Source organism: Agelaius tricolor, unplaced genomic scaffold, assembly GCF_023055355.1.
Source record: "Agelaius tricolor isolate 1412-34295 unplaced genomic scaffold, bAgeTri1.0.p SCAF_26, whole genome shotgun sequence".
NCBI classification, from domain to species: Eukaryota; Metazoa; Chordata; class Aves; order Passeriformes; family Icteridae; genus Agelaius; species Agelaius tricolor.
The window spans coordinates 3648361-3664208 of NW_027269286.1; the positions used below are offsets into that span (position 1 = coordinate 3648361).

Consider the following 15848-nt stretch of genomic DNA (forward strand, 5'->3'; position numbering starts at 1 on the left):
AGGGTTCTATTTTAACTACTTCAGATGTTAATCCAGCTGGTCCAGCCCGTTTGTAAATTGAATTGCTCTGTAGAGATCAGTTTCTGATGCTGGAATGTTCAGCATCCGTAAGATCTCTCTAGTGCCTATAATTTTGATAGAAATTTTTTGAGCACATTCTGCATGTCCAAAGAAGAGGCTAATCTGGCTTCTTAGACTTCTATGACTATTATACATTCTTTTTTAGGAAATGAAAATCTGTGCTTTAAAACCCCAGTCCCCACTGTTTCTGTGGTTGTTTGAAGTTTCCTGGACTGAGGAATGGCATGCTATTTGTATTGATTTCAGTGCTACCTGTGTGGGATTCTGCTCCTGGAAGGCAGAGCGTGCATACCTGTATTAGCTTGTCTCAGGAAAAATGTGAAAGGTCGGTCTGCTTTGAAAATAGGTGTTCGAGATCTTTTCAGTAAGACCATTGCTGTAATGCAACAAAGAAAACATCAGTAAAATGCATCTTCTTTTCTTTCCATCTTCCATACAGTGCCCTCAAGCTCTGGCTATTACCTTGACTTTTGAATTGCTTCTTTACTTTAAGACTAAAACAACAATTTTATCCAAGTGAGATCAGTCTGGCAAAATTAACATGTCAGGAGTTGTGAGACTACACGCAGGTGATTCATGCATATTTCAGTGCTGAAGGATGTCTGCCTGGCATTGTATCTCAAAGGTAATTGGTGTTGTCATCACATTCCTAACTCTGCTGAAGTCCTACCTATTGTCTCACCTGTTAGCCAGTTCCTAGCTATGCTGTTCTGGTGAAAAAGATAAGCAAGGGGCAAATATAGTTCCTTATCCAGTTGGGACACAAGCAGCAGAGAAATACCTACATCATCCTGGAATTTCTCTTGTCAGAACTCTCAACAAAGTATCTTCAACTCAGTTCATGACTGTCTTTCCTCTCTGTTGTGGGTTAATTATTCAATTAAATAAAGAGTTTTTAAGAATTATGATGGCTCAGCTATTATTAAAATACATCTTGTTTAAATAAATTCTTCCTTTTAGCTATATAGTATTAAGAATATATTGTAAAAAAACCCACCACTAAACCCACCAGATCTGGATTATTTTTGAACAGTTAAAACTATTGAATTAGTTTGAAAATTCAAGTAATAGTAAGACACAAGAAAACTAGTTTAAGAAGGCACTATTTTGGTGCTTGAAAAAAAAAAGTGCCTAGCTTCAAGTCATCATGTGACTAGATCCAAAGCTTTTAAAGTAAACAATAACTGTAATTGCAATTTTTAAAATCTGCTTGTCAGCTTGGTCTGACTGGAGTTAAGGGATGTTTTTGCATTGGTTTCAAGGGGATAAAGGTATTTTTCTCTTAGTTTTTCAAGTGTAACTGAAGTCACCTTAAAGTGTTTCTTTTGTATGGGCCTTACCACAAAGTTATTAAAAATATTACTGCTCTGATAGAGGTTAAAACTGTTACAAAACTTAACCTTTCTGCAGAGCTGTACAGTTTTAACTTAGTTATGCCAGATGTGCTCTGCGTACCCCGGTATGTACACGTGTGTCTTATTCAGGGTTGTTTCTAGAGGAATACTGAATACATCAATTCAGGTGTGCCCAGGTTCCTTTTTGGCATTGCAGCTGTGGGATGTTGGAGCGAGGGGATGTGCAACAGTTTGGGCACCACAGTGAGATGCACTGCCATGCTCTCTACATGCTCTTGAATTCCTCCCTAGGAGCAAGGAGGAGAAGTGATAGAGTGCCCTGGTCCCCAGCTAAGGACCCACCAGCACTTGTGATGTGGAGCACATTTATCCTGGGTACAGCCCAGGGAAGCAGGAAGGTGAGATGTGGTTAATGGTGAATGAGTCATGTACTGACTGGGTAGTCCGTGGCTGAGATTTTGCTCTGAGTCTCCCACTCACCCAGACCCATCTGCTCATGTGGAAGTGGTCTGTTAGCAGGAGCTACTGCACATGAAGGTCACACTTCAAAGTATATAAGAATCAAGCTTGTTTGCATAAGACTTGTCCATCATTACCATTAATGCTATCAAAGAAATCATCCTCAAATCCTATAATAGTTCAGGGGTTATAGATAAAATATTACTAACCTTTTTTCATTTTTTGTTCTTATGATCTGAACAAATAGATATTTAACCAGCAGAAAAATAAGTGGTATATTTTCTCAAACTGAATTTTCCCTGAACTGGCAATGTTGTTTTTTTCATTTCAGCCATTACACCTTAGTCGGACATCAAAAATTAGTTTCTTATGAGCAATTGCAAAGATAAAATAGAAATGTGTTAAATACAAAAGTTTTTTAGGCATACATGTGAATTCTACCATGCTTGTTTGTTTTGTTTTAAATTAAAGACTAGTAGTTGGTTTTATAGTGGTAAGCTCCAGAATTGAGAAGTTTGTCTGAGTATTTGATTTACCTGTAGCTCCTGATGCCTTTGTACCATCTTCTGTTACTTCAATCTCTGCTTTGTGGATAGCTTCTGAAATATAAAGACTATCTTGCTCTGCAAAACCCCCAAAATTAATAAGTTATTTTCTGCATTTTATTACAAACATATTTTTAAAAAATAATCAGAATGCTTTTACCTTTTTTTTGTGCAGAATCTAAGGATCACATAACTGTTATGTATTTCAGCCTTTGACTGCTCTCCACTATATGGTTAGAATGGATTGAATGCTGAATGGGAGTTACTAGTTTGAGAGGTCTCAGCTTTGTGGCAGAAGGCAAGGTTACAGAGTGAAAATAGAAACTTTAACAGAGTGAGGGCAATGAAAGAACTGAAGAACCCTTGGAAAGGAAAATGTAGAAAAAATGTTCTTCAGGAAGAAACAATAGAAGTGACATAAAATGAATCTTGGAAAAGAATTAATTTCTGAAAGACACTGAAGAGAGTGTTACAAGTCTCTTTTTCTCCAGCTGCCTGTACAAGACAGAAAGCAGGAAAGGTAGAGAAGTTTTTTTTTTCCTTGTCTGAGTTCAAGGATCAAGTCCAACATGTAGGTAAAATCAAAGAAATGCTAAAAGAGAATTTTATCTATTTCTGTATTAATTTTGTCTAGTCAGAAAAACTGGGAGGGATTCAAGCAGGACAAAACTAAGGAGAGGAAGAATTTTAAAAAGTAGATAAATCTTACACATTGTTGAGGGGGAAAAAAACAAGCTTTCAAGTCTAAAAAAGCTATTTCAGGTCTGAAATGAAGTAACACATTTGTTTGCTAAATGTGATCTGAGAGTAAATATTTCGAAGCTTATCCTTCTGCTTCATACACAAGAGGAAATGAAAACTTACCTATGAAAATTTACCTATTTTTCCCCCCCATCTTTTACTTAACTATTGGTTAAGTAAAAGATACATTTTCCTTGTGAACTCTGCCTTACATAACTCTTAGACCACATAGAGCCCTACTGCTATGACATGGTGCTGTAAGGCTAGAACTAAATAGGGTCTCAACATATCCTTTGTTCCATAACCCTGCCAGGGCAGGATCAAATACTTCTACAAGCCTTATCCTGTATGCCAAAAGCCAAAGGGAAGCTGCTAAATTATATTGTTTATGGAATTAATTTCCCCAAAGTGTTTATCTTATTTAAATAGATATTACCTTTATAAAATACATCCTTGTGTAATTTATCAGTATATTAACATTTGTTTGCAATAAGCAAAACAGCAGTGAGCAGTAACAAATTATTTTAATGTTCATCGCTGTGCAGTCTGAGATCTATATTGCAATGGAACATTGCTATGTTCAATTTTAAGAGCAGCATAAAAAACTCCATGAGTAATGTGCCTTCTGAGGTTCATCCCCAGAAAGCAACTTTTCTGTAAAAGCAGGTTTGTCTAAATTGGAGCAATTTCATTTATTCACTCACATGCACAAGAATGTGAGCTGCTTGCTGGGCAGCTACCACTCCCAAGTCTTTACTGTGAGCAGAAATGACTTAAGTTGAAATATTTTGTTGCTGGAAGGAGTCAAAAAGAATAAATAATGTGGGTTCTTTATTTTTCATTTAATATTAAATGGGGACAAATTTTCCAAGGAGCAGAGGAATTTAACCATAACAACAGTATTTTAGCAAAGGGAAAGTATAACTTTGTATACTGATTACTGGATTAGCAAGATAATATAGCCTGGGCATAAACCAGTATTGTTTGCAGTGTCAGGAGTTGGAATATACACTTGTTGGTCCAGCATCCCTCTCACTGTTAAATAACTATTTGAAAACACAAACAGGAATGTAAGTTTTACTAAAGCATCCTAAATTTCTGAATAAATAACCGTTTTCCCAGGCCTACACTGTCGTGACAGTTTTAATCTTATAGACAAGAAAAAAGTAAGTTCAAGACCAAAACCAAACCTGTCCTTTTCAGGTTCCTCTTTCCTAGAAAACAGCTCAAAATACAGTTGCAGTTGAGTGTGAATTGTGCTTTAGAGTTTCACAGCTAAAGAAGTACAATCAATTCAGAAGAGTCAGGCAGGTCTAACAAATCATTCAAATGTAAGAATCTGCAACTATTGGGTCAAGGATCATTTTGTATTCAGTGAAGCCTCTTACCTGAAATGCCTTTAAAATTAGCAGTGATGAGATCAAATGCATCTCTAATTCCCAAGGCAGAAAGAACTGTCTTTAGGTCAAAAAGGCTTTGAATACTGAACCTGAAATGAATATGATAGAATTTATTTAAATGCAGGATTTGTAGAGTTTTGTAGAATTAAATGCCATTAACAAATACAATTTATTTCAAGCCTTTGAATTTCATCCATCTCTTCCTGTATGAGCCTGGTGCATTGTCTGATGGTGTATTTGCAGAAAAGTAGCTCACTTTCACCTGAAGCCATTAACAGAAGGAATCCCTCTCAATCAGATTGCTACTAAGTCTTCTTGACATGTGAATTCTGCATTTGCATGAAGTGTTCTCTTTCTAATGTTATTTTTGGCTATAGCAAATGGCCCTTGGAAATATTTCCCAAAAATTAGCTTGAAGAAAACAAATATTAATGTCCACACTGGTTTTCAGTGCTCTGTTAATGTGATGAATATGTTGTAGGGGACATGTATAATGAAGCCCTTCCATACTAGTCCATACAATGGATACAGCCACATAAAGCCTTCTGTGCCTAATTCCTCCTGCTATGCAATTTCACTGGAGTAGATGATAGAAAATACCTCCAGCATAGGTGTTTGCTAAAACAACAACTGACTAAAGTGGAAAATGGATAAGTGAAACCTGCTTTGTGCATGGAAAGATGGTTATGGCTGCTGGAGGGGGACCAAGCTCTTTGTCCCATGCTTTTTTAGTACTCTGGCAAGTTTAAGAAAAACAAAATAGTGCGTCTTTAGGAGGTTATATGTTTGTTCTTCCTTAAACAAAGAGAAAAGTGAGTGTGGGAAAGGTCTAGCAACATTTCTCTGGTTTAGCTCCTTAAAGGATTTATACCCCAAACAAATTGTAAGTAAAAGCTGTAGCATCAATTGAAATACTGTGGGTTTTTTTTAAACAGTACAGAGTGTAACCAGAAAGTCTTGTCATTCCTGGCTCAGCTTTTGTGGTTTAAGAAAGGGTTAGAGCATCTCTGATCATGTGATGAATAATGAAACCAAAAGCATGTAATTTGATTTTGCTCACACTCTGCTTGTGTCAGCGCTGGTCACATGGAATTCTGACAGCTAAAGTAGTGAATCCATTGTGCTAACATTGCTTACCTAGGCAGAAAAATGTCCATCTTTGTTCTCTTCAAGCTGTTGGCCCAGAGGGTTATGGTTTTGGCAGAAAGGTGAGACTCAATCTGGGACAGAGGTGTTCTTTTGTGGCTGGGAAGCACAAGGAACATACTGAGTTTCTCTCCCAGGTAGGGTAACTCGACCACGCTGAAAGCCTCCAGAGCTGCAGTCTGGAACTGGCCTGTGGGTGGGCAAAGAGAGATCTTATTTCATCATTCAAGTGGGAAGAAAACCCTGAACCCACAACCCATGCTGGGATCAGCAGGCAGTTCAGAGCAGCTGTGGTGGGATGTAAGGAGTGGTCTCCAGCTCCTGGGCTCCTGAAGCCAGCTCAGGCTGCTGTGAACTCACCTGAACAGAGCTGAGTGTGCCAGAGACACAGATACCTTGGCAGAGCAGTGTCAGTGCCAAGCAGTGTCAGCACCTGAAGAAACACTTCAACAGAGCATGGGTATTTTATTACTGTTCCATATAACAGCTGTCCTGCTTGCTCGGTTTGGGGACAAAAACCCCAGAACTACCAAGGCAATGACAGCAACTATGATGACTCTTCCCACAATGTATGTTCTTTGAATGAACTTACAATTTTATCGTATTTTTCACTAAAATTTTACTACAACAGATAGGAATTACAAAAAGAAAATGTAGAGTGTCCTAGCTGATTAATTGAAACCTACTTTGGCTCATGTTTTCATCTTTACTACTTTTAAAAATCAATTTTAATCTTATTTCAATAAAAAATAGTTATATTAAACAAGAGCTAATATATGCTTATTTAAGCATTGACTATTTTTATTTAAGTACCAAATTTATAATTTTTTAAAATCTAGGTACAGAGACTTATCACAGTCAGATGAAGGTCATAATAAGTAGTGTCAAAAGTAAAAGAGAGAGAAAAGCTGGAGAGCTTCCAAACTTGCAATTCGTTTTACAGCAATTTGTAACAGCCATTTAAAAGTACCATTTTCATCCCATATTCCAAAAAACCAATTAATCCAGACATTCCTAATGGATTCTGTTATACAATAGAACAGATTTGGCTGTCACAATTTTGCTTCCTTATTTTTTCATCTGAGAATCCAGTAAGTAGCATTTCAGGAACACTCAGCAATCGTTAGTGGGCCAGGAGTTAAGTACAACTTAAGTACAGGGCACAAGTGAAAGCCTTACTGCCTTTACTGCAGGCCATCCAAAATATTGAATGTACACCTCCTTCACCCAGTTGTAGCTGTTGTATCTTCAAGAGTAGATGCTCACACTACTTGAGTCAGTGGCTGTAAATAACTGTGTATGGATAGCTCATGGTCATAATACCTAAATATTTGTCAATAAATACATAGCTATAGGATGTCTCAAATATTTTGTGTACGGTGTTTGTTAGTTTTGCAGATATGGATTAGATAGGATTCATTAAGTGTTGATTGTTCTGCTAGATTAAATTTTAGGCTCTTAGCCCTCCTGCCTTGCAATCTGGAGAGAGAATTGCTCTGTTAAAACCAACTCCCAGCATGTGGATAATTTGCTGGGAAAATATGTTCTGCTTTCTAATGGGCAGGCACGGAAGATTTATATTTGCACTGCACTGGACATGAGTGGTATAATTTGTTGGCATGCTGGTATTTTGAAGTCAGCACATTCTGCACAAAGGTTATACAATCCTTATTTATTAATTAGAAAGAAATTCAAGACTTTAGATTATTGAGTTAGAACATTTAGTGTTTGTTGCTTGAAGTAATTTTGAGCATCCCATAAGGATTACACATATGCTAAATTAGAATTCAAACGTTGTTAACAAATTGCTTGCAAAAATGAATATGTAAAATGGTTGTGGTGTTTAAGAAGTGTGTGTGAACAGTAATGTTGACATTTTCTTAGAGCAGTCTTACTTGTCCCCAGGCTGGTTTGTTCTGTGTGGCAATGTTAAAAGGATAAACAATGTCGTAAATGCTGCAACTGATAACAGGCCACAGCTTATCTTTCTCACTCTGTGTTTCAGATCCTTGTGGGACACAGCTGCTATCATTTAATAATGAAGGACAGTCATCTCAGTCCTCTCTACAGTTGTACTGAGCCAGTCTTTTGCATTAATTTTAAACTGATTTGTTAGAAATGTTTCTGGATTTTTTAGTGACAAAGATTGAATTGGCCCAATCAAATCTGACAACCAGCAAATTTCAAATGATCCCTTCTATTTTGGCTTTGCTCAAAAATCTCTCCAGCTGCAAAGAGCTTACACATTTCAGCCTGGATGAAAGGTAATCCAAATATTTTGTCTATCCTTTTCTGTGCAAAAATGTAGTGCTCTAGCTACCTACTTAAGGATGATAGGATGGAGTACCTTGTGTTTTGGCAAGTGGTCAAAAGTGCACAACAAATAATTTCACATCAACTTTGCAAGGACTCTGGAGCAAATATATTGTCAGAGAATGCAGCTCAGCTGTGGAACTCCTGGTAATTGGCTTTACCTGAGATCTCTACTTGTACAAGCAACAGCAGCATCCTGCCTTCTGTCATTTAATAATCTGGGGCCTTAATGACCACCCCAGAATATGAGAAGAACTTGGATGTGGAATTGCAAATGAGTCAGCAAAGATTTTTAATAGCCTGATGATTCAGTTTTTTTCCCATTACTAGGGAGCAGGAGTACATTTGTAAGAAAAAGAAGGCAATCTCAGAAACTTTAGGTCTGTCTTTGAGAAGTTTTAGGACACTCTGGAGAAAAGAATAATCAGGTCACAGAGAGAAATAGAAAGTGAAATAAATTGCAATATCATGTAGACTGGCAAACAAAGTTATAAACTTTTTTGACTCGTTAACTAATTTGATAAAAAAGCATAGATTCAGCCATCTAATTTTAGGTAAAACATTAAATATTGTTTCACTGTGCCACTATTTACAGGTAGAAATGGTGGCACTTAGAACCAGAAAGGCAAGGCAGCAAGCAGCCTCTTGAAGGGGAAACTACAATGAGCAAAGGTACAAGAGGCTGAAAAGGATCACTGGTAGCTTTCTAAAGTATTGCCAATGCTCAAGACTTTTATCAAATAGTGAGATGTTTGTCATGTTTGCCATGACAACTGGAGTGATGAAAACAAAATGGTGGGTCAAAAACACACAAAGAATTTATATACCTCTGGAGATTTCCCTCCTCCTGATTTACCTAGGGAAAAAATGCCAAAAGGAAAAAGGCCCTAGTGGGGCCAACCTTGTGTAACCACCCTGAGCCAGTTCTGCAATACACTACAAGAGGTATTTTTATCAAGACATAGAGACTGTGAAAGCATTTTATCAAGCATGCCCTCATTGACAGTTTTGTGTACATTTCTGGTCATTTTCAAGAAAAATTAATTTAAATTGGAAAAGTTCAAAAATAGAACCAGTAGAGAATTTGGAGCATTTGGTTTTTGAATAGTTTAGAAGAGCCTGGATCTTCATCTTAGCTATTAGGAAACTGAGAGAAAATTTGGTGATTTGCAATTTTGGAGTAAATATCAAAGCTGAGGAGAAGCTATTTAACTTAAAGGATAAATCAGTCAGGATGTTAAGAGATACAAATCTGTCTTGAAAAAAATTAGATTTGGAATTTGGACAGTTTTTACCCAAGTGCAGTTCTGAAATTTAGAGTAGGAGAGAAAAGAGCTTTTTATATTTTGAAAGAGATTGTGTAGCTAACTGGCACAATTCCTGGTGGCAGAAAATTATGCCTGCAGCATGAGTCCTTCTGTCAGCAACCTACATACATCAAATCTTTGAAAGTAGCCTACACTGTATTCATATATTATACAAATAAAAGTCTGACCTATATTTATACTGTTTTAAGCTCATGCTGAGATCATCTGCTGATTTGGTATACATGACATAAGAATTTATTTTCTTTTTCTAGAATTTGTCCCTCAAGATCTGCAGTTTTTCCCTAAAGACTTGGAGGCCGGCTGTGACCACATCTGCAGGTCTGCAGTGCTGGTGCTCCTGGTTATGCTCTGCTCCCTCTGATGCTCACACATTCAAGGGCCAGTGATTTGGCTGAGGGGCCAGGAAATTTCTTATCCAGCAAATCAAATTGGTAGGGGCTTGATATAATTTTAGTCTTAATTGCCCCTCTGTCATAGGGTCAGATGTGATTCCTACTGTAGCCCCTTTCTAGCCAGCTTTATTTAACCAGCTCCATGCAATTGTAAAGGACTTTGTATATTGCAGTGTATCAGTCAGTCATCCCTCAGTCTCTCATCTTTCTTTCTCCTGGGACAATGTATTGGTGCCTTTTGACTGTTTCCTACAGCTGACAAGTTTGTAATGGAGTAGTGGGAGGTGTTGGTCTATGAGGGATGGGACAGGGACTGTAGATATTTTAGAAACCATTTTGAACCCAGGATCTGTTTTATGATTGCCTGGAATTATGAGGAGTCAATTTGGTCACCTGGGTGGTCTTTTCACTTGATGGGACTTCTTCTGAGACTCTCCAAGCTGGGAAAACAACTCATCTTAGTGTGGTATCTGGGGAAATGAAATAAATCTGTTCCATATTGCACAGTAGATCAAATATGGATCAAGGACAGTTACCATAGTTAACTTCAGCTGTGTGGTGCATGGTAGGCACTTTCAGGGTCAAGCCCTCTGGCGTGGTAAAAGGCAACATCTGGGAATCCATGAAGGAAAACTTCTTTTGCCATGTGCTTCTGAAGTACAGGGTGCTCACCAGGGTGACCTGGCTGAGCGATGACCCAGTGCTCTCTGGTGTCATCCCGTGCATATCCCCATCTGCAAGGAAAAGAGACAAGGCAGGGGGACACATGCAGTCCTACATGCCCAGGCCTAAAGGCCAGGTCCATGTGACTAAATAAAGCAAGCTGAGACCACTGTCCTTCCCTAAGGCCAAGAGGCACAGCTCACAAGGCACTGCTCACCCTCTACCTTCCCCTCCCCAGTTACACCTGCACCTCGCTGGGGCTGCCTGTTGGTCCATGCTCTCTCCATGGTTGAGATTGAGCTGGCAGTGCTTTTATTCCCCATTGTGACTTGTTAGAGTCTGGCTGCTGAGCTTACACCTCTGTGTGTCCCCTGTAGCACCATGAAAGCATTCAGTGCCATGAATATGGTCCAAGGGGAATTTGGCAGTTCCTAATAAAAACTGAGAACACTGCAAATGATTGCCTTCTTAAAAATTAAGGGAACAAGAAAAAGTGGTTAGCAGCTTGACACTGCTTACAGATTCAGACCTATTCCAGCTCTTTCTTCACATTACAGATGAGTGTTAGCACAAGAATTAGGTTTCCTGCCTTGATTTGGGCAACACAGAGCGTGGCAAAAATCTTTATGCTTGGTTAAATGCAATTCCTCCTATTACTCTTTTTTTACATTTCATTCATATGCAACCATTCCTGTGGGTCCCTATGGTACCTGCAAGGTCAGTGGTGATCCACTCCTGTGTGTGGGTGGTGTTGGGGTCGGTGAGGTTGGTTTGGAGCAGGCTGCTGTTGGCCCAGCGCGCGGCACGCTTGGCGAAGTCGGGCGAGAGCTGCACGCCTGCATCCACAAGGAGGGAACATCCCAGCTGGACCACTGTGCCTTGGCTGGAGTCAGTCACTGCTTGATCCACCGTGTGCATGAAATCCTGCACGCTTTGGTCTGCCAGGCAAGAGAGAGAAACTGCAATTGTGCTGAGGCTAAGGACAGCAGGGATTGCCCCAGGTCTCTGCAGCTTTCAGCTCCAGTGCTCACACCGGTGTCCTCTGACTGTTAAAGCCCCATAACAACTGGAGCACCCTTGACTTTGTGGATTATTCCTGTCAAGCACTGCTACCACGGACAGTGATGCACTGGGGGTTGGAAAGCTCCCTTCATGTGTCTGTAGAAATCACTCCAGTGCAGATGTGTCAAGTGGCCAGTCTCATGCCAGGCTCACAGTTCTATGCAGACACAGTTCTTAAGGTAGTTATTCTTTCTTGGTCACTCTCTGAGTTCCCACCAGTGAGATCTAGTGCCTCTGGCCATGACTGGCTGAGCTTCCAATGCCACAACTCTGCTATCTCCTTCTCCTGACGTTATTCACCTATCTGAGGAAAGGCATTTCTCTGATGGCCCTTCTGCCACCCTTGGCCCTTAGGTGTTGTTTAATTTCTTGGAGGATTGTGTCCCAAACTGCCCAGTATTGCTGATGAGGCCTGGCTAAACTGAGCTGATAAATTCCTTCATGTGTGACAAGTGAATCCTTTATTTATACAGTCTACAACAGTGGGCTTTTTTCTTAAGAAAACTTTTTTAAAGAAAACATGGTCTGAAGTGTAAAGTATTGTTCTTGTGTGTCTTGCATTGGTATGGGAGCACTTGGTGAGCTCTCTGGAAGATGTGAGAAGTCAAAGATGGTAAATTAGAAGCAGAGATGAATGTGAGGAGTGGTATCCCAAACTTATGACTTCACCAAAGTACTTAGCTAACCAAAGTCCAAATTCTTACTTTGACAACAGCTCAAAATTGCTTTAATTAAACAGCAAGGAGAAATCATTTTAAAGCATGTCATTTCGTCTGTGTTACCTAGAGATACATCCCATTATACATTGTTTTTGTTAGTACTGGAATAAAGGTGAACAAATTTCCCAAACATTGAAAGATGTTTACAAGTGCATCTAGGAGCAGATTCTCTGTGAGCAGTGAATAAAACATCGATGTTTTCGATGTTTTCAGCCTGCTAAGGGTCTGACCATAATTGGTTAGGGCAGACCAACATAAACATTAATGCAAACATCTACTGGAAGACAAGAATTTTTTCATATATGCCTACATACACAATTTGGGTTCATTCATCTTATAGGAAATTTCATCTAAGCATTTAATTTATTTGTTTGATTTAGACCATTTGAGGAAGTGGTTTCCTTCCCCGTTATTGGAAATACGCTGTATACCAATAACAATAGATCCCATGCTACTTTGTTTTCACATTCATGCATTAATATTGCTGAAAGAAAAAGCTCATGTGGTTTATGCCACAGACAGCTCAAATGGAGATAAAATGTCTGCTTGCCATGATGTGCCACATGAGAAGAAGAGAGCATAAAAGAGCTAGCAGGTCATTAACAACCCCTGCACTTCTCTGTTAAATTTTCTGTGAAGATCTGTGCTTGAATTTAACTTCTAAATGTTATTCTGTAAGGTCCTTTCATAATAAGTGAGCCCCTAATGACCAGAAGTGTCAAGCAAGGTATAATCCCTGTATGCATTTATGTTGTTTAGGAATTGAATTTACAGAAATAGGAGTCCTGTAGGCAAGACTTTGTTAAATCAGCTGCTCATAATTTAGATGCACTGTTCCTGTGTCAGTGCATGCAGCTGTATCTGTATGGATCAGCCAGAGTTAGCTCTTACTGCTGTGCTGGGGTTGAATATCAATGCTGCACAGAATGGTGGTGGTGACTGAGCTGGTTACAGCACAGGACAATGAAATTGCTGTGCGTTTTAGTCTTCATACCCTGAAGGTAAATTTTATGCTGAGAAATAGCAGTGTTATCTCTATACATAAGTATTGTATGTAAGCTGCAAATTTTGAAGATGAGGCAGTCATCTGCTTTTCATAAACATTCTGCCCATAATGTAAAATAGTTTTTGACATGTGATTTGAGATGGTAGGATAATCCAGAGCTAAAATGAAAACAGCATCCTTAAATTCAGCTGACTTAATGCTGGATTTAAAGACATCTGTCTTTCCCATATCCCTTCCAAATTCCCAGTGAGTTTTATATTTTAGCCTGCTTTCAGGGAAAGATGCAATTGCACCATCCATCTGTCAACATTTATCTCTGTCTGCCAGTCTCCTTCTGATAACTTTTCATCTTTTTGGCCAGTTGTAATAGCATTAGAAAAGTCTTAAATATAATTCAGCTTCTACAGGTTTCATAAAATTTTTTAGTGGGATAGGAGAGAAAACCACTGATCTCTGCCTGGCAGTTCTTTGCAGAGCACACAAACGAGACCAGGACAGTGGACACAATGGACCTCTGGCAAGCCTGGAGTAATTCTGCTGCTCAGGGAAGTAGCTTTTCTAGATGTAGCTGTATTTTGTGTCATAAGAGAGTAAGTACTGATTCAGAAAAAAGAGGAATAATAATAACCTGTTTGTCAACTACTCCCTTGAGTTTTCCTTTGTCCATCTGATACCTGGCTGTCAAAGACAGAGATAACCATCTTGCAGTGAGAGAGAAAGCAGAGGTTTAGTATGATGTGTGCAATTCCGTCACCTTTGTAAAGCTGTAACTTTATTACAAAAAGTAAGACAATAAGGATTTTTTAAAGTACATTACCATGAATGCTGTATCCTAGGACATCTTGCAGCTCTGTAAAGGTATTTCCTTGAGCTCCAAACTGCAGCAGCTCCAAAGAAACAGCCACACTTGCTGGAGAGACTACCAGATTGGTCCTGTTCTCTGCTTCAGACACCTGCCGGTAGAGACTGATGGCAAATTCAGTCTTCAGCTCTCTCAACTCATCATAGGAGATGCAGTTTCCTTTGGCTGTGCAGCAAGCAGACAGGATGAATGCAGAGAATAAAATGGGCAACATGAAGATGAGCTGGGAACAGTCTCCACCAGCTAATACCTGCAATTAATGACATGGATATATTTAGAAAAGCAATAGGCTGAGCTGGCAGAGGAACTTTCCATCAGTGTTGAGATGTCACTTGCAATAGTAATGATAACTGTTAAAATACTTGTCCAGGTCTACTCAGTAGCTACTGACATTAAAAAAAAAAAAGAAAAAGAAAAGAAAATAGGTATGTATGGACGTGCTGATGACTCTGTTGACTAACGAGAACTGAATTTTCCAGAATGCTGTAGCATGTAAGATGGTATTCCATTACAGAGCATGGAGACACACAGTCTCTTGGTTAAAAATTAGCTACATGCACGCATGATGGGACACCTCAGTGCAATCTCCATGCTGCTGAGCACCCACAGCTCCTTCCTGTCCCCAGCAGAAAGGGGGTCACACCCAGCACTCCCAGAAGGAAGGCCACCCCTTGTGAAGTGCAGAAATCTAATTGGAGCCTCCAGGCTGGGCTTTGGATCCAAGTTTGCAAAAGGCTGGCTTCAAATTTCCCCCCCAGATATTCCTTCTGTGAAATTTATGCCAGTGAAAGAAAAGGTGGTATTTGCAAAAGGCTCCAGTGCTTACAGCACAAAATCACCACATCAGATTTTTATGGGAAATCAAGCACTGGTCAACGTTCTACTAAGAGACACTTAGATTCATATTTAAAGGAATAATGTTAAAATGAGAGAATAGCTTTCCTTACAGAATTCCACATTTGAAGATTGTATGCAAGTATATTTTAAAAATTACTGCACCTTCTTTCACCTCAGGATTTCCTACAAATCTTTCTCCATGCCCTTTGCTCCAGAGAGCACCTCTAATGCTTTGTATTTACTCACAGTTAGCTCTGTTAAATTGTCTTGCCTTTCTGTGTCCTTCTGGGTGCCTGAATGGAAGCTGCCTATGAAGGTCTTGTCTCCTTCTTTAATAGGTAGTGGAGCAAAGACTAAGTCATGAGACTGCATTTAAAGGGATAGTCAGTGATCAGAGTCTCTGTCGGCGATGTCTGTACCACTCTGTCCAAATTCCTGTAGGCTACAAGCTCTATGGAGAGCCAGGCAAAGCAGCATGCCACTGACCAGCAAATCCAAGGCAAGGAACAAAAAGGTACACATGGACATAGAGTCAGCAACTTCCTTGCAAGCCCTGCTCGAGCCTCATGAGGCTTGTGACCTGCTGGTACCGAGCAAGGCATCTCCTATCTCTCTTCCCACCCCCCTCCTCCTTTTATATGAATTCCATTGATTCCTCTGCCACAAAGGGGAAGAGAAAGGGCTCTCTGTGTACCAGGCACACAGCTAATTTTTTTACCCCCACTTTGAAACCTTATTCAGAAATCCCGTGCAATTAAAATGTGTTTATTTCCCTTTTTTTTTTAATTAATGCTATCCGAAATAGCAAGATTTTCTTTCACTCTTTAGTTTCCAGAAGGAAAGAAACAACGAAGTGCTGCACTTGAAGGAGAGCAAATGAGGAAGGGACCACTTTGAATGGACCAGAAGCAGAAGAGCTGTGGTTGTGACTGCTTTAAA

At 39.4% G+C, this 15848-nt stretch overlaps 1 protein-coding gene across 1 annotated transcript; it reads right to left on the minus strand.

The window, feature by feature from the left end:
• Positions 1-329: 329 nt before the first annotated feature.
• On the minus strand, positions 330-15281 carry SERPINE3 (serpin family E member 3). Its single transcript, XM_071448540.1, has 8 exons — positions 15156-15281; positions 14028-14322; positions 11134-11361; positions 10297-10494; positions 5719-5917; positions 4570-4670; positions 2432-2518; positions 330-457 (listed from the first exon to the last, which is right to left on the minus strand). The coding sequence occupies exons 1-8, from the start codon at positions 15279-15281 to the stop codon at positions 330-332; spliced, it is 1362 nt and encodes a 453-aa protein (XP_071304641.1).
• Between the last annotated feature and the right edge of the window lie 567 nt (positions 15282-15848).